This window comes from Urocitellus parryii, chromosome 13, assembly GCF_045843805.1.
Source record: "Urocitellus parryii isolate mUroPar1 chromosome 13, mUroPar1.hap1, whole genome shotgun sequence".
NCBI lineage: Eukaryota > Metazoa > Chordata > Mammalia > Rodentia > Sciuridae > Urocitellus > Urocitellus parryii.
This window is the reverse complement of record NC_135543.1, coordinates 38,668,818-38,694,957: the sequence shown is the minus strand read 5'-3', so window position 1 is coordinate 38,694,957 and position 26,140 is coordinate 38,668,818. Positions and strand designations below refer to the sequence as shown.

The window sequence follows — 26,140 nt, the reverse complement described above, 5'->3', positions numbered from 1 at the left end:
TTTGACTTATAGTTCTCATAAATGCTTTTTATTTATTTTGGCTAGAAATAAAAAATAAAATGAAGTCTAAGGAAAGCAAATATTATTGTATAAACTGTGACTTTAGGAAGAAATGGTGACAGTTGACAATAAAAGGTTCTGAAACAGACCTTATTCTGTTCATGATGTCAGCTGGGAGTTTCCTACAAAATACCGTAACTTTTCTTGCTTTCTATATATTCATATGTTTTTAAGAAAAAAAGAAATAAAAAGTTGATTGCACTGGAGATATATATATATATATATATGTATATTTATATATATATTTTTACAACGGATCCTTTGGATCTGAACATACAAATAAATACAAAAAACAAAGAAGATTGCACTTTACTGTAGAAACGGCATTGGATTCCACTATCCCCATCCATCTTGACACACTTGGCAATGAAAGCTTATCACCAAGGCGTTTTTAATCTGGCTTCCCCTTATTGTTTTGAATTGTAACATTTGTTTTTGGAGGATTCGCTATCTCTGGGTGATTAAAAAAATATTTTAAGCTCTTATTTACTCCTAACAGTTGTTGATCAAGCTCAGGAGAGCTTGAAAGTCAAATTTATGTTCCTACCAGTTTTGTTCTTTTGATTGGCCACGCTGAGACTACGTCATGCTCCCCTGACCTCTGCTCCTAAATTACCCATGCTCCTAAGGACAAGTAGCAACTGCTTGCTGAACTGAGTTCAGGAATCTCTGGTGCTAACCAAAAATGATGAGGCGGGGAATAATGAGATGAAGTCCAGGGTCTACAAATCCAGCTGCAGGTGAGGAGGGAAGAGTATTCTGTCAGAGGCTATAACCTGGTAAGTTTCGTGTTTTAGGAACAAAGATAATTGGGATTGTCCTTGAAAGATTTTTTCTTTTTTCTTTTTTTATTTTTTTTCTTTTCATCCCTGAATTCCTAAAAGCAATCTCTTAGTTTTGATCATAGATTAAGTCTGGGTCAGATGTGTTATCCAACAGAATCTATGAAATAGTGTATGACTGAATTTGTCAGTCCTATCTTTGGAGGCAAATAACATGTGTGCTTATTGCTTAAACACTAAAAAAAGAGAGAGAGAAAGAAAGAAAGCATAAGCCTCCATGAACTTGATAGTGACATAGTATGTTTTAATTTCCAGATAGAATTCAGGACATGGAAATTAGGACTCTGGCTATCCTAGAACCTGCAGGGCAGAAAGCAACTCGTGTAAGACCCAACAACTTAACTCTTCCATGAGGTACTATAAGGGCAGAAGGTACATGAAATGAGGTTGTATAGAAACAAAAATGCCCCTATTTAATCTTCTATGGTTTTCAGTAACTGTGTTGCTTATGGAGTCTGTGAAGTAGCCAAAGGTTAGGAATACAGAATCAAGTGGGAATTTCTGTAATGCAGTGGTAAGTATTTTGGTGGGTCAAATTCGGAATCATTCATGTACAAAATATCCCCAAAACTTCAACATCGATCACATGCAGGTAGAGTACAATGCACAATACTGATCTCAGGTCTCTCTGGGGCCAGTCTTCTGTATTTTAGCTTTCTCCCTTTGAAAGTTAAGATCCATATGAGGAGTTTCTGTAAAGCTGGGACAAATTAAAAACCAGTCTGAAATGGAAGAGTCCATCACCACAGGAAGTCGGGTACGATCTGAGTTGCAGACACAGTATCTGTTCCCTAACAGGTCTCTTTCTTTTGTAGTTACTTGTAAATCATCAGAAACCAAAGGTGGGTTTCAGCAGTTGTATCATGAGAAATGCACAGTTCCTATTAGGATAGTGACGTCACCTGTCACTGCTTCCTGGGATGTGATGCTGTTCCTTCCAGAGTTTCCTGGGGCTATTTGTTGTAGGGTACACAGGCAGGCAAGATTACTGTGGCACAGGCAGGGCCTGCCAGGGGTTCTGCTACATCTCCTTCAAGTTCTGTCCAGGTTCCCTTCTCTGGGCAATAGCATATTGTTGATGACTTGTAGGCCCCCTGTAATGGCAAAGCAGGCAGCATTTGGGAAAGTGTTCTGAGAAGCGCAGCAGCAGTCTTATCTATCACATTTATGCTGGAAAGAAAAGATTTATTCTCTGCTCTTGCTCAAAACTCCAAAGAAAAACCAAAGACTAAAATCTTTTATTCCAAGGGAAAACTTGAAACTGACATTTTAAAATCTTTTTTTTTTTTTAATTTTTTTGGTGACTATTAAATAAATACCTAGTATTTCCTAGAGGCTTAAAAAAAATCCCTTAAAATAATTGTACAGAAATTGAAGTTATCCAGTTGGTTTAAATTAAAGGGAAAAAAAGGGACAAAGTCACCTTCATATTCAAATAAATGAAGTAAATTGGATTTTAGATTGTTACTGTGGTGAATCAGAGCCAGCATTGAAAATCAGTTTAAAGTAAACTGGAAATGAAGACTTGCTGACTTCTTTACACATTGATTTATTTATTTTCAAGAGGCCACATGAGAAATAAAAAATGTCTTTAATTTTGTTTCCTTTGTTAAATTTAGGGGCTAGTGCTTATGTAACATTTTCTTCTCCAAATCAAAGAGGCTTTGCTTTTATCACAAACAAAATACCCAATCAACCTAATAATCATTTTCTGACAGCTTACTCCTGGTGCCTGCTTCCAAACATATGTACTTTTGCAGCTAACAATTTGCAAAAGCAAACAAGTACATGTATGTAAATGTAGTTATATATATCAATACATTCTTGCTTTCATATAACAAATAATTTATTAAAGCTCTCCAAAACTTTGTATCAAAATCTTATTTGATGAAAAAAAAGAAAACTAACATTATTAAACTGCCAAATGGCTCTTATAAAACTAATATGGATAAATAAGAAAATATAAAAATGACTCTCATATTTTAAGTGAATATATGTAGGCCACGAGACCTGATGTGTCTCTTGATGTGGTGTAATTTGCATTATCAAGTCACCTCCTCAGGTGTTCTTGTCAAAAAAGAAAAAGGAAGAAGGGGAAGGAGACAGAATGGGAAGAGGAAGAGGAGGAAGAGGCAGGAGAAGGAGAAGGAAAAGAAGTCTGAACTTAATTAAGCCCTGCCTCTGAGTTCTGGTCAATAGGAAATATGTAGATGAAGAGCGATTTTGAATGATACCACAAGGAAGTCATGAGCTAATTCCAGGATGTAGAATATTCTCTATGATAATTGATCCTATTTTGTCAATAGGACATGAAACCGAAAGTGGGGCAGAGGTGATGTTTTACATTGCAAAGAGATCTATGAGACAAAATAGCCAAAAATAGCCAAACACGAGTGAGACCTGTTGGAACCTGATTTGAACTTGCATTTTTTTTCCCCAAGTCAATAGGAGAAATTTGAATATGGACTGAATATAAAGGAATTATTGTTATTTTTCTGGGTGTAAATGAATGTTAATGATTTTTTTAAAAAATAAGAACTGAGAGCTGGGGTTATAGCTCAATGGTAGAGTATTTGCCTAGCATTGTGTGAGGTACTGGGTTAGATTCTCAGCACTACATATAAATAAATAAAATAAATTTAAAAAACATTTAAAAAATTAGAACTGAGGTATTTAGGGTAAAACAATATGTCTAAGATTTGCTTCAAAATTTTGCTTTTTTGTGTTTGTTTTTGAGATAGGATCTCGATACATTGCTGAGGCTGGCCTTGAACTTGTGATCCTCCTGCCTCAGCTTCCTGAGTCACTGGGATTACAAGGCATGACTAGCTTGCTTCAAATTTCTTCAGGCAAAATTCGTAAAAAGGGGGATCACTGAAGCAAGTATGGAAAAATGTTAATTATTTTTGATGCTGGATAAAAAGTTAATGGCAGTCCATCATAATTTCAATTTTTGTGTATGTTTGGAAATTTTCATGATATAGAGGAGAAAGTGAAAAGCAAACTACCCCTCCTAATAGATGGATATTAAAAAATTAATTTTCATGCCTCACTGGTCAGGAACTCTCATATTCATTTCAGCAGAACATTTATAAATTGCTTCATTTTGACCCTTGGTGGACAACCAGAATCACAAAAACATGGGGATAGAAGAGAACCAGAAACCTAGCACAGGTCATGAAGCAGTTGATTAAATAGCAAGCCAATTCCACAGTATCTATGCTAATTCTAACTACTTAGAGTAACTTACTGCTTGCACATCAACATGATGTTCTTAAAAAGATACATGTATGACACATCTGAAGGGAAACAGACAAAGTGAACACAAAAAGAAAAGAGAAGGACACATACCATACTCCAGCTGTAGCCTCCCACAAGGTAAATGCTGTCGTCAAGCACAGCACAGCCAGGACCACTTCGACCCTCCAAAATGGGAGTTTGGAGAATGTTCCACTGGTCTCCTTTTGGGTCATAGCATTCCACAAGCATTACATCAAGATGGGAGAAACCTAAGTGACATAGTAAAAATGGAACGACAGAAGAATAAACTCTCAGGGGCCCCATGTAAGTTTAGGACTTCTTTAAAAAAAAAAAAAGGTCTAGAGTCAAGAAGTAGATAAGTGTGTCTTTGAAGACACAAATGTAGCAGTTCATTGGTGAACTTGGGAGACATGCCAGAAAGATCTAAAATATCCCAAACAAACTCTGGGTAATTAAAGCAAGAATGCCAGAGCAGAGGTCGTTAATAAAGGTGGATTACGTACAGGTAGACATTAATAAAATGTTTATTAAGTACAAGTATGAAGACTTGAATTTGGTGTCAACATACTTTATATACAAACAGAGATACAAAAATTGTGGAGTATGTGTGTATTAAGAATTGTAATGCAAAAAAAAAAACCAACAAAGTACATGTATAAAGGCAAAAAAAAAAAAGAATAGTGTTACCTTAGATTAGGTAGAGGGAAGTGAAAGGAGGGGAGGGCAGGGGATGTGGGTATAAGAAAGATAGTAGAATGAAACAGACATTATTACATTATGTATGTGATTGTATGACCAATGTGATTCTACAATATGTATACTCAGAAAAGCGAGAAATTATATCCCATCTATGTATGATATATACAAGTATATAAGTGCATACTACTGTCATGTATACCTAATTAAAACAAATAAAAACTTAAAAAACCCATATTTTAAAAGGTATAAGAAAATAGTTGAAGCAAGCATTTTCATAAAGTGCTTATAATAGTTTTGTTTTCTAAATGAAATAACTTTATACCCTCCATTCTATGAGATAGCCACTATCATTATTTTCATTTAACAAATAAAGGAATGGAGAGACATAGAAAGTCAGTGACTTAGTGAGTCACAAGCCAGTGAATAGATAGGGTGATATTTGAAAGGTGAATGGGCTTCAGAGCTCATATTCTTTTGGAATGTACTATATTGCTTATCTTAAATAGATTTGAACTCTCTCAAAATATTTTCATTTGTTAAAAATACGCTGTAAAAATGCATCTTTTACCTTTTTAAAAAAAAAAATAGTTTGACTGTGTTGATAAATAGCTCTAATGTGAATGGCTTCTAACATCTCCCACGGATCAAGGTTTAGAGCACGTCCGAGCACCCTGTATTGGTAAGATTCTCCTCCACTTCTGATAAGGATTCCTAATGGTGAGGGCAGTAACCAGGTTGCCAAGGACAATGTAAGTTCCTATATCTCCTGGAGCCCTGCCTTTAACTTAGGGGAGATATATGGTCACTTGGTAGATCAAATAATTTTTTTCTCTAGTCAATGCATGCTACAAGTATTTGCAAGCTGACACACTGCATCTATTAAATTAACTAACCTACTGGATTCTTCAAAATAACTGAGAAAACAAATCAAAAGGAATGCTTTTCATTCTTGAAGAGGTAGACAGGTTATTTCAAGCCACTAGCTTTTTATATAAAATAAATCACACTGATGTTGGTATAAAAGAGTAATGCACTCCCTGAAATTTTTGAGCGTGTACACTTAGAATGAGCACTTGGGAAAACTTCAGATTCTAAAGTTCTAGAGGCATCGTTTAAAGATATGTGTCCCTTTCCTGTGCCAAGTATATACATACATATACACACTTGTACATACATATACATATATATACACATACATATATAGAAGAAAAATAATTTCCCTCTCCTTGATTATATGTGTATGTGTGTGTGTGTGTGTGTGTGTGTGTGTGTGTGTGTGTGTGTGTATAGATAAATACTTATCCCTTTTTTACAGATATGAGGCTAAGTGTGTCTTGTCTAAGTTAGCACACAACCAGGACTCAAACCTAGTCTTATAAGCAAAGTCCACCCTGTCCTTGCCAGGACATCCCTGAGCTAACCTACTTTTGACATGTGTTTGTGCTGCTGCTCACTTAGGTTGTCATTAGCCAGTCTTTCTGTCCAGATATAAGCTCGACTGCCAAAAGCCTCTAAAACATTTAGGCGATATCTTATGCAAAAGAATTTAGAAGGAATACATTTCAGTGTAGAAAGCTACAAAGGTAACATGAAACATTGAGGTTAGAGAATGAAGTATGGATTGAAATGAAGGAACACCAGCAAAAGTAATAAGGATAAACAACATAGAGATGCAGTAGTGAGCAGAATCCTCTCCCATTGGGAAGAGTATTAAGATCAACAGCAGGCAGACATTAGGGTGTTGGCATTTCTAATTGAACATGAACTTGGAAATAGCTACATAAAAATTACACTTATGCAATTTTAAAAATTACATTTAGGGGTAAATATATAGGAGGGAAAACAGAAAAATATTTATATTTCTAATCTATTTTTAAGATGTGCGCACACACACACACATATATATACACCAGGAATTTAATCCAGGGATGCTTAACCACTGAATCACATCCCCAGTCCTTTATTTTGAGACAGGGTCTTGCTAAGTTTCTTAGAGCCTCACTATATTGCTGAGGCTAGCCTCAAATTTGCAATCCTGCTGCCTTGCTGGGATTACAGGTATGCACCACTACGCCTGGTTTGGATGCATATATTTTTGTAAAATAAATACATAGATATGCCTCAAGTATTATAACCCATTTCCCATTGAGTTCCATTTCAAGGATCTTGGAATGTCAGAACTGGAGGTGATTTTAGAGCTCAATTAGACCAATTTCTTCATTTTTCAGACGAGGAAAGTGAGGCACAAAGTAGGTAGGTCAGGAACATTATAAACATCACAGATCTCTCTGCTTTTGGGTCAAATTCAGTGTTATATGCATACATATAAAGTTATACATATGCATATGAACTACAAAAATTTGAAGTTACATATGAATCTGAGGGAGAAAAGAAGCCAAAAACATGGTTCTAAAAATACTGTTTTAGGATTTTTTTAATTAAAAAAAGCAACTGAACTTGAGAATCATAGATGGTTTGATATTCAATACTTAAAATAAATAGTTCTAAATTTAGACATGAAATTCTACTAAATGTTTAAAGACAAAAATCACGTATTAGCTTTGTGCAGCTATGACTAAAGTTCTTTATGATTGCTGCAAAAAACAATTTTCTGGGAAAAAATTCATTACTACACTTTGGTGATAAGGGATAATTTATTTCACTGGATTTGCTGTTATGACAAATCGTTTGTGCTTTTCAGTTATTAATGCTCCCCTTATTTATTTTCTGTAGACACCATTACTCATTTCTTTAATGTGTATGGTAACTTAAAAATAATCCTATCTGCACAAAAGCCAGAATAAGTGCTTGCTCAAGGGTACTGCTAATTTACACAGAGTATTTTTCTTTGGTCAACATGTTTTTTACTTGGTTAGCTATGATTATCTAACGAGAAACCCCCACAGTTGCAAATGTTATTGTGATTAAGAAAAAGAAAAAAAAAAAGACCTTTCAAATGATTTCCTCCAATTGCATACAGGCGATCATTCATTACAGCCAAAGTGTGGATGGCGCGCTTTGTGTTCATATCTTGTTTTCGAGCCCAGACATCCATTACGGGGTCATAGCAATATAGCCAGGGGACATATTCTCCATTGTGTACACCTCCTGTGAATTAAACGTATACATACAAGTCAGGGAAGTGTCTTTGAACTGAACTTCATTACAGAAAGAGGAGTGGTGACTTGCCTGAAATGTAGATTTTCCCATTGTGCACTGCTCCTGCATGAGCTGCCAGAGGCTGTGGCAAAGAGGACACATAACGCCATTCATTTGTGTCCAGGTTATAGCACTCCACACTGGACAAGTAGCCGGTTTCATTTCTTCCACCAATAACATACAAATGTTTGTCTAACCGACATGCATAGAAACTGGCTCTTCTGCAGTGAAAATAAGAATGCACCGTAAATCAAAAAAGAACAGTGAATTGTTACCTTTGAGATAGGGTGAGGACCACTCAGGGGAAGGAGGTACATCATGCTTCAGAAACATCTGCAAACCTGTAAACATTACACTTCCACCTTTTAAATCTGTGACTGGATGAAGTAATCATATGCACTGCCCAGTCTGGTGAACATTCTTGATGTCAAAGCAACAGTAGAGGAGAAATTCACCAACTCTTTCTTCTTTATATCTTGCTTTTTATACACTGTTAAACTGTTCATTAATGTTTGGGATATTTGGTACCTTGTACAGATATCACAGCTCAGTAAGACAAAGTGAAAAATGAGGTAGATAATGTAGCAATAATAAATTATCTTGACATTCACTTTCTTTATGGTCCTTCAAGGGTCATTGTTCCCAATTTATAAGAGAACTACATCATCAAAAATTTTCTTCAATTATCATTTTTTCTTTTTTCCCCCTCCTAGTACTACTGAAAATAGAATAACTTTTTTGAACTTCATATAATGTTCAAAATTTGCTCTTCTATAACCAATTATAGAAAGTTCATCTAAGTAGCTTTTGGTATTGATTCTCTCAGATACTGCTTCAGTCTCTTTCAAAGAGAGGCTATCAATGATATTTTCTTGCAATACCATCCAAGGCAAGAGATGAAAGCTATGTCCAAAGGATCGGAGACCAGGTGGCCAGTTCTGAGGTAGGCCATAATTTAGGAGTGAGACCTGAATTAGAATCTTAATGGAAGAAATGAGAAAGAGTGAAACACAGGGTATGTCCAAGGAAGATGACACAAGACTCATGACTAATAAAATATAAGAGGTGAAGGAGAGTAAAGGTTCAAAGAGGACTCAAAAATAAAGAATTAGGATGACTAGGATGAAACTTTAAGCATGCCCATGATCTTTTCTTTCATTTTTTTTGTGGGGTGGGATGGGTGGGTACTGGGGATTGAACTCAGGGGCACTCAACAACTGAGCAACATCCCAGCACTATTTTGTATTTTATTTAGACACAGGGTCTCACTGAGTTGCTTAGCACCTTACTTCTTTTGCTGAGGCTGGCTTTGAACTCACAATTCTCCTGCCTCAGCCTCCTGAGCTGCTGAGATTACAGGTGTGCGCCACTGTACCCGGCCATGTCCATGACCCTTTTGCTTTTTTTTTTTTAGGATGCTATAGGAATAGTATATTTCACAAGGATAACATGTGGTCCAGAATTGAGTAAGTGTAATTGCTAAGTGCCGAGCTCCTTGGAGAACTTAAGTTACATTGCATAACTTACTGGTTTCCATAACAATCAATCCCAAGATTCTGTGCAGTGCTCATTGCATGATGGGGAATGCTCAGGATTTTCATAGGATAAACCTACATTCTTTGGAGATTTTCCAGCTTGTGTTTATGAAGTGCTAACACATCTGGGCAGCAGTATAATGCATCCTGATTAACAATTTGATTTCTGAAGTGAGAACACCTGGCTCCGTGATTCACTAGGTTTGTGACCTTCAACATGTTACTGAACCTCTCTCAGCCTCAAATTGCTCATCAGCAACATGGGGATGATATGGTTCCTTCTACGCAGGATATTTGCAAATATGTCTAAGTGCCTGTCATAGTATCCTGCATTTTGTCTATTCTCAGGAACTGCCAATTAATATTACCTGGATAAAAAGGTTTTACAAATATTTAACTGAGGATTAAAGTCCTTAATGTTTGGTTAGATATTTTATTGCCATGTAGGTATACTATTTATGATAGATGGTGATTTATTTAGTTTTTTTAAAAAATTGATAGTTCTGAAATGATCTTGATAGCTATTATTGATAATTTTAGAGTCATATTTTTACTGTGTTTATTTTCTGAAAGAAATATGTGGTATGAAAAATTCAGGAGTATGATAAATAACAATAATGGTAGAAGGAGAAGGGAGAAAAGTAGGAATGGAAATAAAGATTTCATAAATTAAGAGTTGTTAACATGGGTCTTTGTCTTCTGAGGGGTCAAGAAAACTGAAAATTTTAATAATAATAATAATAAATATATGTATACATATATACACACATAAAACTGAAATTTAAAATATATATATATATTTTTTTTGCATATGTGCAATTTTATTGGAGGAAGACATTTCATAGCTTTTAATCAGATAATCAAAGGGAGTTCTAAAAACAATTGGGATTTCCTGGCATACAGGAGTAGAAACTCATCTAAATATAAAATTAGGTTTAAAAACAGTTGCAAAATCAAGTGCATTCAGATGGACCATTTATTTCTTTCATTTCTCTAACTCGATTGGTTCTCTCATCAAATAAGATAGGTCAAAGTAATTTTACTAGGTTTTTTTTTTTTTTTTGGTACTGGGGCATGAACTCAGTGGTACTTGACCACTTAGCCACATCCCCAGCCCTATTCTGTATTTTTTAGAGACAGGGTCTCAATGAGTTGCTTAGTATCTTGCTTTTGCTGAGGCTGGCTTTGAACTTGCCATCCTCCTGCCTCAGCCTCACAAACTCCTGGGATTAGGGGCATGTGCCACTGTGTCCCGCTTTTACTAGTGCTTTGCCATTTCAAGTTAACATGTTTTATTGAAAAGAATGACACCTGTCTCAAATAGTCTTTTCTAAAGTGACATATTTCTTTGCACCATCAACACAGGGTCGGTCAGTATACTTCTTCCACATGGTCCAATGACAGAATTTAGAACTTCTGAAATAATACATTTATTTATTTCAGCAGTGGACTATCTTTAAATAATTTGGACCAGGTGGGCTGTAAGGTGGTAATGGTGAATTTTAGGTGGTACTGGTCTGGAAAACAAAATGCCAATCAGTCATTACAAAAGTGAAAGCCCCCTATTTAATTTAATTTAGATGGTGAAGAATAAGCGAAGGATCCCTTTGGTAAGGTAAACTCCTTTTATCTAGTCTAAATGTTAATTTTCTTGCCTTTTTCCTGACCTGGTTCCTTCCCTGCTGTGACACTGAGTCAGCCTTCAGAATGTGTTCTTTTTTTAGTCAAATCATTCTTAATGTGATGATCCCTGAGTACTCCTAGCTCTAGCCACACAGTGTCACTGTTAGGAACTAAAGGGGGAAGAATTAGTAGATATCACTTCCTAACTTCAAGTGCAATTTTATGTTGAAATTCCACTAGAAAAATTGTCTTTGACTTATTCTCTTGCATACCCAAATTGAGAATTCTTAAGACACATTATAGACTGTTAATGGTCTATCAGCAACTACTGTGAATATTTGCTTAAGCCTAAAATTTTACCAGGCCAGATCTCTCTTAGGAATGTTCCTTCCTCTCCATCCCATATGAAGAGCACACTTGATTTAGATTATTTTTTGTTTGTTTGTATTGTGGAAAAGTAAGTTCAAGGTCATTAATGATTCTTTTAGTGACATCCCTCAATTTGTATTTCAGATTGTTTATTTCTTATGTCTCTCTCTTCTCCTTGTCCCCACTGCCATAAAGAAATATTCAATGTTTCTGAGATTCATATAGAAAGACTAACAAATAACTTCTACAAAGATACTTTAAACCCTGCTTATTTGACATATCTTTCTGAGTCCTTGCTGACCTTTGGGATGGTCAGTTTATATCCAGAGCATGAGACTGAATTACTATAACTTTATCTCAGCTTGAATTGTTGACGTCCATCATCAGGTAAAAAAACAACAGATTTTTCAAACAGAATATTGTCTCCTGTGGTTTCTTATAAGAATCTTAGAAGCAAAATACTTAACTTTGGAAGCATTTTTGATGTATTAACTTCTGGCCTCTCACTTCCTTTGTGAAATAAAAGCTCTGTTCTTCAAACAGCGTTTTTCTTTTTCTGATCTTTTAAACTAGCTAGGGGGTAAGATGCCATAAGAATAATACTTAAAATGTCTATTTCATTGAAAAAATTGAAGTGATCAAAGCATTTCTGTTGATCCAGATTTTCAATTTTGCCCTTTCCTTCTTACTGCAGAATCAGATTCTAAATCTAAGATCAAAACAATTCCTCAGCATTACATTTAAATTTATATTTTCATCCGATGATTTGGCAGTCAATTCACACTGGCAGGCAAGAGATGCATGAGCTGCCCACGGTGAAGTCAGCCTGCAGGCTGTGTGCCCAATTCCTCCTGAATTGGGAGAAGACTCAGCAGTTTTATTACCAAAGCTTTGGGACCTCTGATTAGGCAAGATATCCTAGTAATCTATCCACCCAGCTCTGAAAGAATGAGGTATCCTGGAGTTGGTTCACAACATGTTTCTGTTATTCTCAATCAGTTTGGTAATTTCTCAACATAACAATTTCTCAGTAGTTTGGTAGTATAATGAAAGAGGTGGCAGAGACTTCTGGTTTGATTCATAATCTACATATTATAAAATAAACTCAAGTAAATGTTTCAATAGACTTTTCTGATCTGAAGAGTGTCTCGTATACTTATGATTATTTTTCTTCAACGTTTAATCACCAATTAGTCCACTGATGTTTCCTGCTATTTGAAATGGGAGCCTGGCAATGACAGGAAAATTTCCTTTGAAGTTATGGATTGCTGCCTGGGTCAACCAAGCCATAGGAGAGATGGAGCTAGAAGATTGACTGGGCATTTGTGAGATCTGCCTTTTCCCACTCAGCTCTGTAAGGAGCTCTTTATTTGGTCTATCGAGCTGATTGTTCTAAATCTAAAAAAAAACTTCTTTTACTAGGGACCTGACATGATATACCATAATGACTTGGAAAGAAACGTTAAACAGTCCATCCTGTCAACGGTGGCTGCCGGGCGCCGACAGACCATGGCAGGTCTTTTTATCAGGTCAATGAGCTGCTAAAAATTGTCTAAGTAGGACCCTGCCATGATAGGCCATAGTGCCTCAGAGGAAGTCATTATAGACTATCAAGTAAACAATACACATTTTAAAAAAAATTACTAATTAGGTTTTGCAGCAATACTTCCCCTCCTTAGGGGCTCTACAGCGAGATAATTGACCGCGACGTGAGTTATGCCTCCCAAGCCGAAGGCGTGAAGGTTAATTATCGTGGTGTACAGCCCCCAGCAAAGGGGACCGTGGTGATGAGATGATCACATTTCAAACATGGATTGACAGTTATTTTTCAAATCAAACTTTTTTTTGGAATGGTTTTGATTAAAGGGCATGTTGATGCAGCGACAATACCACTAACTAGGGGAAATAACTTCTCCAAGGAGAGAGACAAGGTGCTCTGGACAAAGTCACCAGGAAGCTTCTGGCTCATGAAGTTTGTCAGGATATTAATAGACTTAGAATTATTTCTCGAGGAACCCTGAAGTAGACATTCCTAAAAGTGCCTGTGATCTTTAGCATGTGTCTTGTGTATAGCTTCTAGTCTCCTGAAAGTCTTACTCTGTCTGTAAGGCATAGATGGATGTTGAGTTTCTCTAGAGCATAGATTCATACTGTCATGTTGCAGTGATGTACATTTTTGAATAAATGGTAGTCTCTGAAAATTTCTTTTGACTTGGAATTTATGATGAAGGGTCGAATTTGATTTCAGTGCAATGTGCTCGAATGTTAAAAGAGATGTTGAGGAGAGGGGTCATGCAGGAAATATGAAAGAGCAGCAATGCTTTTGATTACTTCTTAAATAACTCAAAGGAGGAGACAAAACAGGTTGCAGTTTATTGTGACTCTCATCTTGGAGAATTTGCTCAAGAGGCTATGTCCAGATATTATTTTAAAAGAACCAAGTGTCAAAATCTGTCATGTGAATTTTTATATGCATATAAAGACATGGTATTATGCCTGAATAACAGCCAGGAGATACAAAATATGTGCAAATATAGTAGCTATCTTTTCCTTTGGTTGCTAGGAGACTTGGACGAGATAAACACTCTGTTATGTCAAAGAATTAAATGACACTTTGCAAGACTATTTTTTTAAGCTAATAAATGACCTGTTCTTGAAGACATTTGGTGAGGCAAAGGTAAACTATCTGAGTTAAGAAGACTTGGATTTACTAGTGAACAATTAAATTCAAATAAATATTTAAATACCAAATATTTAAATGTCAAGCTCTAATATTGAATATTAAATTTAAGATTGAATAGTTTAACATTGAAATTGCTGCACTGACATGCATATCATTATGGGAATGGTGTTTTATATTTTGGTTTTAGGATTTAAATATATTAGCACCAAGAAGAGGAAGAGGGCCAGTAGAAACACAGCTCTGTTTGCAAAATATCAATCATTACATTAAAAGAAGACAAGTCACAATTTTTTTTCTTCCTACATTAAATAATTGATTGATTTAATTATTTTTCTCTGTCGCGTCAACAAGGCAGGTAATCTAAATTGGCTAGGCCAAGTTTTGTATTTTGCCAATATCTCCCACATGAACTCTGGTTAGCACCCATGCTTCCTGAGAAGCAGTCACACATTTTCAGACATAAGAAATGAACTCACCTTTCTTGCATGGGTGGAAGTTGAATCCAGCTATTGAATCGGGGATCATATCGGCTGACAAAATTTGTACTATGTTTTCCTGTAAAAATACATTTGAGACACTTAAAACTTAGATTTCTTTGTTGATTTGCACATTTAGTAGTTTTTAAATGAGGTCTTGCTGTTCTCAGGTTTGACAGGTGAATTTAGTAGAGGGGCAATGTAACAGCACTTGAAATCATCGTGAATGCATGTGCCTCCTCAAAATGGTCCCTTTTTCTTCGATTTCCCTTCTATTATTTTTGGAATGACTTAGGATAAAACTAAATCAACCAAGTATGTTTACTAAACTGCTTTTATCACACTGTTAAGGTAAAAATTTTGTGTTTTGATGCTTTTATATTTTAAAAACAAAAAGCTATCATCTATAAATGATCAGTTCCAGAGACTGGTTTGTATAGTATCTTTAGAGTTTTTTTTTTTAATTTCTTTTCTTTTTTTCCTGAAAAAAATTTAAAATCTTATTTTTTTTTGAATAATCAAATTCACAACAAAATTGAGGAACACACAGAATTTCCCATCTCTCTCTTCCAGCATATGCCTAGCTTCCCCCATTAACAGAACTTCTTTGATTGACCCCCAAACCATAGTATGGTGTTCTTTTGTCTCCTCGTGGAAATAATAGCAATCACTACAGTAAGAGCCTGAGTTGGGAAATCAGTTTTGTATCATGCATGTCATGCAAGTTCTGCATGTGCATTAGGGGGAAGCACAGTGGCTGTGTCATATACACAAGTACATGTGCTGAAATGGGAAGCATGAGTTCCCAAGATGCTTAACCAGCTCATCCCCTCTGTTGAGCCTAAGAAGCCTAAGAATACCTAAAAGCCTCCAAGGTATTAAAATACATCTAATTTTGCATACATATTGGGAGTGGGTGAGGTGGGTGGAGAGAGAGGGGGGGGGGAAGAGAGAAAGAGAGAGAGAGAGAGAGAGAGAGAGAGAGAGAGAGAGAGAGAGAGAGAGAGAATATGTGCGTGTGCATGCATTCACACAGGCAGGGACACATAACCTAGTTATTAATTGCACAAATATATATTGAGCACTTACTAAATGACTCAGTGACTTGTGTGTTCTAGGCTCTGAAAATATATTGGTATACGAGAAAGGCAAGGTCTCTATCCTTGTAAATGAATTAATGAACACATTATACAATATCAAGTAGAGTTGAACGTTATAAAGAATAATAAAGCAAGGAGTGATGGAGGGGAGGCCAGTTGAAACAGGAAGGCCACCTGCTTACAGTGTGTGCTGCAAGCTATGCACTTATCAGCAGGATGAACCTCACAGGCATTGGGGCAGGCAAGTATAAAATCTCTGGCTGGTGATGAGTTCCAAAACAGTGAACATGCTGAAGTGACTGGGCAGAAATCAGAGAGGTGTCAAGGTCTAGAATACATTGTGCTTGTGGACCAAAGTAGGATTTTGTATCTTGCTACAAGAACGACAGGAAGTGGAGAGCTCTGAGCAAGTGAGCAACATGGATTAATTCATCACTCTGGCTGCTGTGTACAGAAGAGTTGGTAGGGAGACCACTGCAGAAGAAGGAATTGGATGTAACCATTTAGAGAGAGGGTATGGGATTGGAAGATAATGATCCTCATAATCACCACTGGAGTAGAAAAAGAAAAAAACAACAAAGGAAAGGAATTATCAGAGATAAGAGGGAAAGTATGGTGTTTTGAAAGCCAAGTCAAACAGCTTTTAAAAATCAGGGGGTGGGCAACTGAGAATGTACCACAGTACTTGGCAACATGGAAGGTGGCATGGCCCTTACATATGCTGCTTCAGTGAAACGACGGGGCTAAAACCCTGCGGGGACTAGTCAGGAGACACTTAGGTGTTGGAAAATAGAGGTAAGAGGGTGGGCAATGCTTCTTAGGACTTTTGCAATCGAAAGATTATAGCTGGAAGATACAGCATTCATGGGAAGGTTGCTTGGTTGTTTTTTAAGTTCAGAAACACTGGAAAGTCCTTGAGCAAGCAAAAATAGAGAGTTTATCTCCTAAATGCTTCTGTGTTCTTGAAACTAAGAAGCAAGGCCAGCAACTGAGAGTGACAGTGAGGATTTTGGAAAAGGAGGCATTGAAGGAGAGAAAAGACATGAAATAATCATGGGGGTGTGTGTGGCTGAGTGCACTGATCACAGATATTTAGTAGGGTTGACGAGTAGCCAGTGTGGCTGTGTGGTTTTCTCCTCCAGGTTTAGCTGCTCAGGAGCAAGGAAGAGGTGGAAGAGAGTTGGGTTTAACCAGAATCAAGATTGCTAGGCAAGAGGAAGGAGAGAGAGAGCTGTGAGGACTGCAAATACAGACAACAGAGTGAAGGTAGGGGTGAGCCAGAGAATCTAGGCTCCATAAGGAGGGAAATAAGGACATAAATGGGTGATGGACAAGTGGCACAGTTAAGTGAAGGAGGTGACATTACCAGGGAAGCAGTGGATAGCTGCCACATAAAGGGGCAGCAGAGGGTATAATCTAAAGATCTCATTTAAAGTGCATAGGATTTTCAATATGTGGGAGTGGCAAAGGAGAGGAAGGAGAGAAGCCACCTGCTCCAATAATATGAAGTATGTGGGGGAAAGAAACAAACACTCACTAGACAGGCTAGGAAAGCAGTACTCTCAGAAGATAGCCTGGTTTTGAGTAGAAAGGAAATAGAAAAAAACATTCAGAGAAGTGTTTAAGGAGTATAGACCTTTGGCTAATGTGAGATTAGGAGTTCCAGATATCATGTGAGAGAGTGGATGGTCAGGTTGGGTGATAAATTGAGTTTTTTTTTTTTTTTTCTGGTGAGGTACACAAAGAGATGAGAACACCAGGGCGGGGTCCAGGAGACTTGGATTTCTCATAGGGGAGGCTCCAAAGTAAGGAGGATTTATGTCTAGAGTAGGCTTAAGAGTAAGTTTTTGTGAAACTTGCAATAATGATAGAAAAAAAAATGTCATCCTTGATACTCAAGTTCCAAGGTTAAGGAATGCAGAATGTTTCTCTCTGAAGTTTGGTTTAGAATGTCCCTTTGAAAGAAGACATCTGTCTCCTCTGGCAATGGGATACAGAGTACCTTCATGTGCTGAGCAGCAGAGATAGAAACAGGCAGTATTCATTTCTGGTTGCAATAGGTAGTGGCCTTGGCTTAGAGAAAAGGTGTAGCAGGGCCTGGTGGGAGATGGAATTGTGATAAGAGTTTCCAGAGGCAGAGTACATGGAATGAAAGAGAGTCAAGGATAGAGGACTAGGAAGATAAAAATAATGGTGGCATTCCAGAAGTGGCAAAGGTGTAGAGAGGATAATGAACCTTAAAAGGAATGAGGATGGTGGAGTGAGGAACCTGAGAGACAATGGAGTTTTTCTCTCCTCCCCTGTGACTTACTGTTAAGACTCTTCCAGCAGCTTAAGAGTGGTAGATACACAATGAAATTTTGAGTTATTATTATTATTATTATTTTGCTTTTTCACTTTCTCTCCAACTCTTCCAGCACTTCTCTTTTTGGGTGATGCCCTATCACCAGACACCATTATTGACTAGCCCTTGAATGAAGTGATAAATGGGTAAGGGGTGGCAGTTCATAGTCCGTGGTCAAAGGGAAGGAAGTGGGAGGGAAAGGAATTTTCTGTGAGTTGTTGGTTTGGGAGGTGGTTATCAGCAAGTGACAAATGTAGATTAAGGCATCGATAGAATATATGCATATTCATTAAAATAGCAAATGCAATACTATCACTAATGATATGAAGGAAGTTGATAGGAGTTAATATTTATACTCTACCTGGTAGAAAGATTATATATGTGTCCTGTTTATATTTCCAGTAACCAATTTTTATTTTCTGACTTCAAATTTTGGTCTTATAATCTAGCCCCTCAGGAAGTAAAACTATGTTTGAAGAGCATGCATTTGTGTTTTATGAGCATGTATTGAAATTTAGAATTTTGTATTTCATTCAAGGATATTTCATTTCAGGCACCCTTTTCACAAGAACTAAAGTTTAACTTGAGATGATATTATCTTTGGAGGCACACTGATGTAGTATTTGAAGCCATGGATTTGAAAATTTTCTATTACACTTCCTAAAGCACATTTATATGTGATCAAAGGATTGCTATTCTTCATAAGATCTAGTATTAATTGCATGAGGTATTAGAATATGAAAATTCCATATTTTTGAGATACTTGAGTTCTTCCATAGTTTTCTAAATGTGGAATTATGAAGAGTTCTTTGTGAGTAAAAGCCACTTCCCATTGTGATATAATAGAGATTTAATTTTACAAGAGAAATAGCAAAAACACAATTGTTTCTATTGTGGTTGAGCACATTAATAGATTTTGATTATGTTCCAGGCAGTGTAATGCAGTGATGTTGTCACAGGACAGCATTATTGACTAGCAGACTTAGAGATTAAGGCTCTGGAGTCTTACCTACTTTGGAATCAGTTTAGCTTCTTGTAAGCGGTGTCGTGACCAGTGCCTTCCCTCTTGAGGCTTACTGTCCTCATTGTAAACCTTGCTCATAGAACATGGCTCACAATTGTAAGGATTAAGTGAAACAATGTAAGTAAGTGCTTAGCAAAGTTTCTGGCTAAAATAACAATTACTTAATAAATATCATTACTAATATTAAAGAAGTCTGCTATCATTGACCAGATGAATGCAATATGAAGCTACTTGGAAAATGTTTATGAGATTGTGATGGATGATCTTGGTATCCAGCCAGATCCCTTTTATCAAAGAGATGCACCATTTCCTAGGCGGCTAATGGTCAAGCTCCTCCTTCAGCCGAACAGGCTGCCTCAACTTCTGCCCTCATCCTCCACCTGGGGAAGACACTAGCCACTGACTGTCTATGACACAGGGTACATAAGACTGCCTACTTGCTGCAGGTGCAACCAATTTTCTTCTAATTTGGAGCCCAAGCCAGTGGCTCATCAGCCTTTGGGCAGATCTATGCAAAATGACACCATGTGCCCAATAAGTCAGGGACAGAATGACTCAGCCGCTCAGCCTTCCATGTGGAAGCTTCCAAAATTCTAAAAGGGATCTTACAGAAAGAGAGAGAGAGAGAGAGAGAGAGAGAGAGAGAGAGCTGCCAGGCTTCTATTGAGACTAACTGTAAAATTAAAATGTAGTAATTATAGCTTTACTCAAATTTAATTCTGAGCTTCTTAGTGGCTAAAACAAAGAGAAGAGGCAGTTAGTCACATGATTAGCATTGGTAATAATTTTCAAAAGCACACAACACCTCAGCACTTTAGTCTGATGCTTCAGTGTGTTGGTCTGATGACAATTTGTCATGTGAGTCTCCACTTTGAGCGTGCTGAGTGACAATGGGGAGTGGCATCCTTGAAGTCATGCTGTTTGGGGTTCAGGTGGCCTTTTCTCATAGCATCTTCACACAGGGCTTTAAACCCTGTTGCTGTTTCTCTCCGGGTAGGGTGGAAGAAATTTGGGGTAGTCCAATATCATAGTCTCATGGGGAGTCCAAATTAGTTCAGAGGTAAAATCTTGATCCTCTAGACTAGAGGGAGGAATATGTCCTCTAAGCTCTCTTCATCCTCCACCCAACTCTCTGGACTGTGTTTTTTTGATCTGAAGTTGAACAGCAAGCAGTTAAGGGCTGTGTGTGTGTGTGTGTGTGTGTGTGTGTGTGTGTGTGTCTGTCTGTCTGTCTCAACCCAGGGAGGAGATTCTCTGAGTTGCTAAGAGGTGACTTACAGGAATGGGAGGTTCAGAGTGCTTTGTGAAAACTGAGTTGTGGCATAAAGACTGGGAAACAGAGGCCTAACCCATAGGGGAAGAGAGGTGGGCTGAGAGAGTACTATGAATTAGGATTTTCCAGCCTTTTTCTGTCATGTTTTAATTTTAATTTGACCTTCCAAAAGAACATTCTGCAGGTTCTTTGCTTAGATTAACCCAATGATTGTGCACTGTGTTTACCTACAAATGCTCCATTGAATTCTCTCACTGAGGAAGGCTACGTAGGTGAATTTACTGTGGATTGTATGTAAGTCAAGGTCTTCTGGTAACATATCAAATCCATCACTACAAAGGTAAGTTCAAGGAGTAATGTGAAGTATCATTTTTGCTCTTGTTCTAAATCTATTTCTCATGAAAGCCCAGGAGCTATCTCCTTTCCAACACTGAGACACAAGACTTCAGGTCTGGAAAAAAATGTTTCTCCCCTTTCTTAAAAGAAATGTTTTGGGTGGGTGGCCTAGATGGTTTCCCTGTAGGATCTTCTAGAGCAAACAGATGTAACAATTTTTCTGTAATTTGCCTCGGTGCAGATGCTGAAAGAGCATTCACAATAAAATACATGCAGTATATGTAATTTCAGCTAGATGTTCTGGGGTTTAAAAGTAAAAATGTGTACCTGCAAGCTGTTTTATGGTTTCTCAGTCATAATTATCTCTGTTACACAGAAGGCTACAACTGCAACTCCTCCTCCATGTGCAAGCTTTCCAAAAATACCTTGATAATTTTGCATATTCTGCAAGGCACAGTGTTCTCCTTGTGTTTGGCTTGGGAAGTGTGTCAAAAGGTTTAGTTTCTCTTTGTGGTACATTTATGAAGTAATCACATCCAAGGGAGGATGGTGGGGATAACCTATGGAAGAAGACTTGCAAAGGGAACAGCCAGCAGAATGGATCTTCAGTTGTACCTGCTGCAAAATAACATCAGCTAAATGGATGCAACTGTAGATAATGCTGCATTGTCATCTCAATAAAATGGGAGGAAAGTGGAGGAGAAGGCGGTGAGGATTTTTAGCAGCTACAGCTTGTTACTGTTCTCTGGGGAGTTAGTTGTACTTGGTCTTGTGGCATTGGATAAGGAGAGGGGCTGGGGATCACTGTGAAGCCAAATTCCCAGGCAAAGAGTGAGTTTTTCACTACATAAGCCCTCAGTGAGGTTGATGACTGGCCTTCCCTCCCATTGTCAGCCAAATTTCCTGACTACTTTATTTGTGCCTGTTGCATGGAAATACATTTGCCACACCAATTACAAAATGGATCCCTACTAATGCCTTCAGTGAAAACATACTTGTTGAGCATTGATAGGGTTTGAATTATGTGTCCCTCAAAGGTCCATATGATGAAGTCTTAGTCCCCAGGATAGTGGTATTGGGAGGTAAAGGAACCTTTAGAATGTAGGGCCTTTGGGGAGATCCTTGGTTCACTGGGGGACATGTCTCCGAAAGGGATTATGGAAACCCTGCCTGTCTTCTCTCTCTTTGCCTACAATCATGATTGGCTCTTACATGCACTCCTGTCAAGATGTGTCCCATCTACTGCCCTCACCAGATTCAGACAATGTCTTTGGACTTCACAACTGTGAGCTAAATAATCCTTTGCTCTTTAAAGTTAGTTGCTTCAGGCATTTTGTTTTAGTAACACGATGCTGATTAACACAAGTAGGTACAATTAAAGTTATTCAATAATTACCATTCGGATTCCATTGGTCCTCTCCACCCAACACGAACAAGAAGTTTTCTACCTCCACAACGCAGTGATGGGCACTGTTGTATGGCATAACTGGAATTAAGAGAAAAGAGATTGTATAATTTTTTCCATCTTAGGACCTCATACCTTGGCTCACCAGTTATTTACTTACCCGAGGTGCATAAAACGTGCGACTCAGTCAGAAGGAAGGAAACAGCATAAGTAGCAGAACGGCTACCCAGCAATCCAGCCATCCCCAAACACTGGCTTAGTGATGTGTTCCCAGCAGTTTCAAACCCAACCCATTTTGATTAATTTTACATAATGTTATTCTACAAATCAGTCAAGAACAACCTGTCATGCTGTTTTGGATTCTTAAGTCCTCCTCACCTGCCTGATGCTGGGGATGACATTCTCAAACAATGACTGACACTCCCAAATGGTCAGGACTGGCAATTACTTCTTGGAAGAAGTAATGCTGAATATGCTTGGAGTCACTAAGTTGCTTTGCCCAAAGTTGGCTTGCTGGCAATCTTTCCATAAACAGACTCGGGGTGCTTGGTAGCTCTCTATTCCACAGCAATGAGCAAGCTGAATTTCCATACAGTTTTCAGTTTTTAAATTAAGGTCCTGCTGATTTAATGCCTCCTCCAAATGTATACGCTTAATTTCCTGTACAATGTCATTAGCAGCACAATCACACATTTTCTATCTATCTGCATAGGAGCTCTTCTGTAACAAAGACGAAAACTGTCAGGAACATCACAAATATACCTTCTCCTCACCTCTCCCTGCCCTACTGCAGTGGGTAAGAGGAGGGGGCATTAATCAGAAACCCACGAAAGCAGGTTTTTCCGTGTTTGCTCTCATTTGCATCGCCTTTGGGAAGTCACAACATACAGAAGAGTTTGCCCCTGTCACCTTTTGTGCCGTGCAGTTTTGCTCTCTGCTAGCCTAATATCATAGGGTAAATGTAAACCTATATGGCCTTAGTTATCATATCACTTGCAGTGGTTGGGGCCCAGTGACACCAGTAGGAAAAATGATGTCCTTGTTCAGCTCATCATATGGGCACCTTAAATCTGGTGAGGACAAATGGGGAGGTGATGTGCATGTTCAGGCAGGGAACTTATTGCTTGACACGGATCAACAGAGCACTTAAGAAATCAGTGCAGTGGGAAATCAATATGAGTCCCAGCCAACTCTTATTCTGTGCTCTTTTGCCAATGCAGAAAGGGAGGGGGGGGGAAGACAGAAAGAGATGGAACCTATCTCACACCTGACTTATTTTGGGTGATATATCTCTCTCATTTCATTTTGTTTTTATTATCTTTTATTTTCCTCAGAAATTGCTTATACTGGATAAGGTATGTAAATAAAAAAAAAAAGGAGGAATTGGTATAGCTTTGAGAACTGTAACTCGGAGAGTAAATCGGATCACTTAAGGTTCTTGCCAAAGGATTGGAGGAGTTTTGATTAATTCATTAATGCATTTTTTAACTTCAAATATTCATTGTTTTGTGAAGTTATTTTCATGGGGGAGAAGGTGTTGGTGTTTGAACGCCCCATTGGGGAGAAGATGGTGTAGATATTGGGTATATGGTGGTTTGAGTGGTCCATGAATTAGAGTCACTGGACTTAGAGTCCTCAGAGGAATGTCCTGAGCCTCTCAATCCTCAGTTTGTCTCTTTGGAAAATGCTTTTAACTTATGTGGATCCTGTTGGTTTCACCATTCAGAATTCATAGGGGCAGAGTTTTTTCTGGATTTATTGTGTAACTAAGGTGGGGTGTGTTCTAGTTTTTTTTTTAAAAGTTAACTCACTGATATTTGAATTATGATTCTGGTACAAAATACACATACCAAAAGTGGGCTGTTCTGTGTTATATTGCAAGTGGCTTGTACTAAATGTCCCCTGGCCAGTGTGAACTTACATAGCATTGTCATATTTGACAGTGCAGGAATAGAGGCCATCAACCAAAACCTACTTATTCTATGACCATCACACTTCATATGTTTATTTTAAACTTTTGCTAAGTTCAATGCACAAATCTTAAAAATAAGGAAAAAATTGTATTTCCTCCTTCTTAACTACAAGTCCAGCTTTGTAATATAGTACAGTCTCTGAAATTATAACAACAATTATGTTTCATTCTTGTCATTTATTTGCTCCCATTCAGGCAAGTAGAAATTAAGTGAAGGAAATAATACATGATTTATTTTTAAGCCTCTTTTTCATTTCATTACCTCTATTGTTATGTTTTATGCAAACAAATGAAACTATTGTATTAAGCTAACTTCTCAACTCTTCAAAATAAGAGGAAAGAAGGTTTTTGAAGTCATACTATAAAGACCACTTGAAGGTATTTTCATTTATTCTACATACATTTACTCTTGTTTTAAAAGCTTGTATACTTTATTTTTTGATTAAACATTTTCAATATTCTCATTCTTGAATTGCCTTTTCTGAATTATTATCATGAAGTGAAAGGCTATACATATACACAAAGGACTCTTTGAAATTATTTTCAATGTAAAATCCTCCCAAATTTATTAGGGAGGGAAAAAATCTATATTCAATCAATGTTTGAATTTTGCAAAAGACCTAATTTCTTTGACTTCTGATTAAACAGAAAGCCAAATAGGGCAGTAAGCAAGAGCAAACAATCTGTTTAAAGAGGCACTGGGTACTGAACTTATTGATTCTGCTTTAAATAACACCAAATGCATACCGGCTCCTTTCCAGATTTCTCTAGAGGTGGACACCTGCTTTGCCTTCACAAGGAGGAGGTTTGTACTCCACGTTCCTATACAGCCCAGCGTGAGTTTTTAGCGTGTCAGTCAGTGAGTTAGAGGGAAAGGGGAAAGAGAAGCTAATCAGGATGAAATGAGATTAAAGGCTGTCTAATTTTACAGCAACTGTGATCCATCAGCCACTGTGAAAGTGACAGTGGAAATGAATGATGGAGACAGACAGGTGGGGCTGTACATTTCACTGATTTATCCTCAAATGCACTGGGCCTTATTTTATTGAGTGAACATGACCGCATTTATCATGACTGTCATCTAAAGCCACTTCCCTCCATTTAAAAAGGTCACTTTACTCAGAGGGAGTAGGAGAGAGGCACTTTCAAATCAGATTTAAAATCTAATAACACATGTTTATAAGGCCCTTTGTGAGATTTCCCAACTTTACTATAAACAGACTTGTAGTCCTAGAAGGAAAGGGGTAGGGGGAGCCAGAAAATTGAAAAGAAAAAAAAATAGAAAGGAAACCCCTGCCCCAAACCCCAAAATATACTTTGGTCATCTGATGGAGCCCTTTCATTTAGTCTCTAAATTTGAAACTGTCTGTACTTTTTTTTTTTTTTAACCTTTCCAGCTCTAAACACCTGATCTACTCTGGTCTGGGGATTGAAACAAAGTATGTACATTGAATATTTTTAGTTAAGAAGGTAGGAAGCAGATGATGTTATACAATAATAAACTTGGAGCAAGGGTAAGTCATACTATTTACTTTGCAGTATGACTTATCATCACCACACATGAAATCTAGGTTAGCAACTGTTACAAGCCAGATCTCAGCTACAATTAGTTCATACACCTGTGAATTATTAATTTTAGCCATAAACATTTCAGTCAATGAAGAATTTTAACCTATACCTCTACCAATGCAATAAAATGTCTTAGACGGTTATGCACAAAATCTTTCTCTGTGGATATGAACATAGTCAGACTGTCAGAGTGCTATATGTTGCTTTTCACAATAATAACCACTATTACCAAGCATTTACTATGTGCCATGTATGTGTAAATTAAGTAATTATACTTATATATATATACCTATATTATGTCTGTAAAAATATAACAACATACATGTTTGGTTCATGCTATTCATTTGCTTGCACTCAGGCAGAAATTAAGTGAATGGGTAAAATTCACAATATAATACTTGATAAAATAT

At 37.4% G+C, this 26,140-nt stretch overlaps 1 protein-coding gene across 1 annotated transcript in view; it reads right to left on the bottom strand.

The window, feature by feature from the left end:
• Positions 1–1,855: 1,855 nt before the first annotated feature.
• Klhl14 (kelch like family member 14) overlaps positions 1,856–26,140 on the bottom strand; it is a 90,777-nt gene continuing 66,492 nt past the window's right edge. The window contains exons 3-8 of the mRNA XM_026400764.2: positions 22,181–22,270; positions 14,708–14,786; positions 8,052–8,242; positions 7,812–7,970; positions 4,254–4,411; positions 1,856–1,996 (exon numbers count right to left, since the gene is read on the bottom strand). Of these exons, the coding sequence (XP_026256549.1) occupies positions 1,856–1,996; positions 4,254–4,411; positions 7,812–7,970; positions 8,052–8,242; positions 14,708–14,786; positions 22,181–22,270 (818 nt within the window). The remainder of the gene's footprint in view (positions 1,997–4,253; positions 4,412–7,811; positions 7,971–8,051; positions 8,243–14,707; positions 14,787–22,180; positions 22,271–26,140) is intronic.